The sequence below is a fragment of the Solanum stenotomum genome, chromosome 1 (genome assembly GCF_019186545.1).
Source record: "Solanum stenotomum isolate F172 chromosome 1, ASM1918654v1, whole genome shotgun sequence".
Lineage (NCBI taxonomy): Eukaryota > Viridiplantae > Streptophyta > Magnoliopsida > Solanales > Solanaceae > Solanum > Solanum stenotomum.
Window position 1 is genome coordinate 72,427,749 of NC_064282.1, and position 1,473 is coordinate 72,429,221.

Here is a 1,473-nt window from a genome sequence, read left to right on the forward strand (position 1 = left end):
TTATTGCTTGAGAAGGTGACCGTCTATCTCTTTGATAACACCAAAGAAAAAACCCAAAAGAGTGATAGGCTCTGGGATATCTTCACTTTTTTTCTCGTACTCAAATGCTAATGTAGTCCAATTTTGTTCACTCGATGTGATAACAATGAAGGAATTATATAACTTTAACACATTTCCTTCAATCACTTTCCAAATAATCAATTTCGTATGAGGGTTGATGGCTTCTATCACTTGCTTAGCAAACTTTTCTTCTCCATCTATAATCATTAAATTAAAAAAAAAAACACAAATGAAGTTACTGATTAAAATGTGAAAATCCTCATTAAAAGATCTAAACATGCACAAAATAATATCTTCAACTAATTTATTTATTTTTTCTTGTTTTTCATTTCCATTTTTCATATTTTGGAGAATATAGGGTTAGCAGGACATGTTATAAATCTGGTAATATTGTGTTTGGTATGAAAGAAGTACTCTTTCATGAAAAAAAGGCATTTTTGCAAAATATTTTTAGTGTTTGATTAGTGAGAAAATCATATATTAATATACACTAATATATTAAAAAATCACAAAGTATTTCAATTTATGGAACTTTTGAATGTTAAATATTACTCTAATAAAGTAAAATAAAGTAAAAATTAAAATAGCTTGAATTAAAGAAATGACTTCCGCGCCCACAAGTGAAAGAATTTATTTGTTTCTTCTGCTTTTTGGATGCAAAATGTTATATTTGGAATATATTTATGGTAACCAGTCGCCTAAAACAACTTTTACAAAAAAAAAAAAAAGAATCATGAAAAATGACTTCCGTTATACAAAAATGCACCTAAATATAGAAAAATTATGAAAGCAAATACTATTAGGAAAAAGGAATCTGAGAAATATGTGTTACCCTCGTTATATCTCCAGCTAACAATTGAACCAACTTTTATAATTTCACTTTCATGAATTTCAAAACGGTTGATCTTATTAGGGCTTATGTTGGCTATATGATGAGTATTGGTGTGGAAAATATTATGAATCAAATGTCCTCCACACTTCACCTCTGTTGAAGCAATCAACTTGCCTTTCAGACCCATAGTTTCTTCTCCTTGGAATCACAATAAGTTGTTGAAAGAAAAAGTGGTAAGGAAATGTTTAGAACTTGTAGCTTTAAATAGATTTTTATTTGCTATGAAATTCTAGCTAGTTGTCCAATCTCCTTAATTAAAATTTTTGGGGAGGTCAGATTTCATATACCTCACGTTATGTATTTTGTTATTGGTCTATATTTTTCTATAGTAGATTTTATTTAATTCATTGCTACATTATTCTTTTTCATTATTTTATTATTGTAGCACTCGTAGACATGTAAGATTTACTTTATTTTCGTTTCAATCCATGCACTTTATCTTGTGGTAACCTAATCAACGATTCTTTAGACGAAATTATAGAACTATAACAATTATGGTATTATATGTACTATATCTTAAG

The 1,473-nt window shown here is 28.1% G+C and overlaps 1 protein-coding gene across 1 annotated transcript; it reads right to left on the reverse strand.

The window, feature by feature from the left end:
* On the reverse strand, window positions 1-1,095 carry LOC125848570 (MLP-like protein 28). Its single transcript, XM_049528455.1, has 2 exons — window positions 893-1,095; window positions 1-257 (listed from the first exon to the last, which is right to left on the reverse strand). The coding sequence occupies exons 1-2, from the start codon at window positions 1,077-1,079 to the stop codon at window positions 1-3; spliced, it is 444 nt and encodes a 147-aa protein (XP_049384412.1). The 5' UTR covers window positions 1,080-1,095.
* Window positions 1,096-1,473: the final 378 nt, after the last annotated feature.

What these genes read in the sequence shown, in the direction of transcription:
- LOC125848570 (XM_049528455.1), bottom strand. Translation starts at nt 1,079, where the DNA reads ATGGGTCTGAAAGGCAAGTTGATTGCTTCAACAGAGGTGAAGTGTGGA. An exon ending in TAGCTGGAGATATAACGAGG is followed by an intron (nt 258 to 892) that starts GTAACACATATT and finishes TAATGATTATAG; the next exon opens with ATGGAGAAGAAAAGTTTGCT.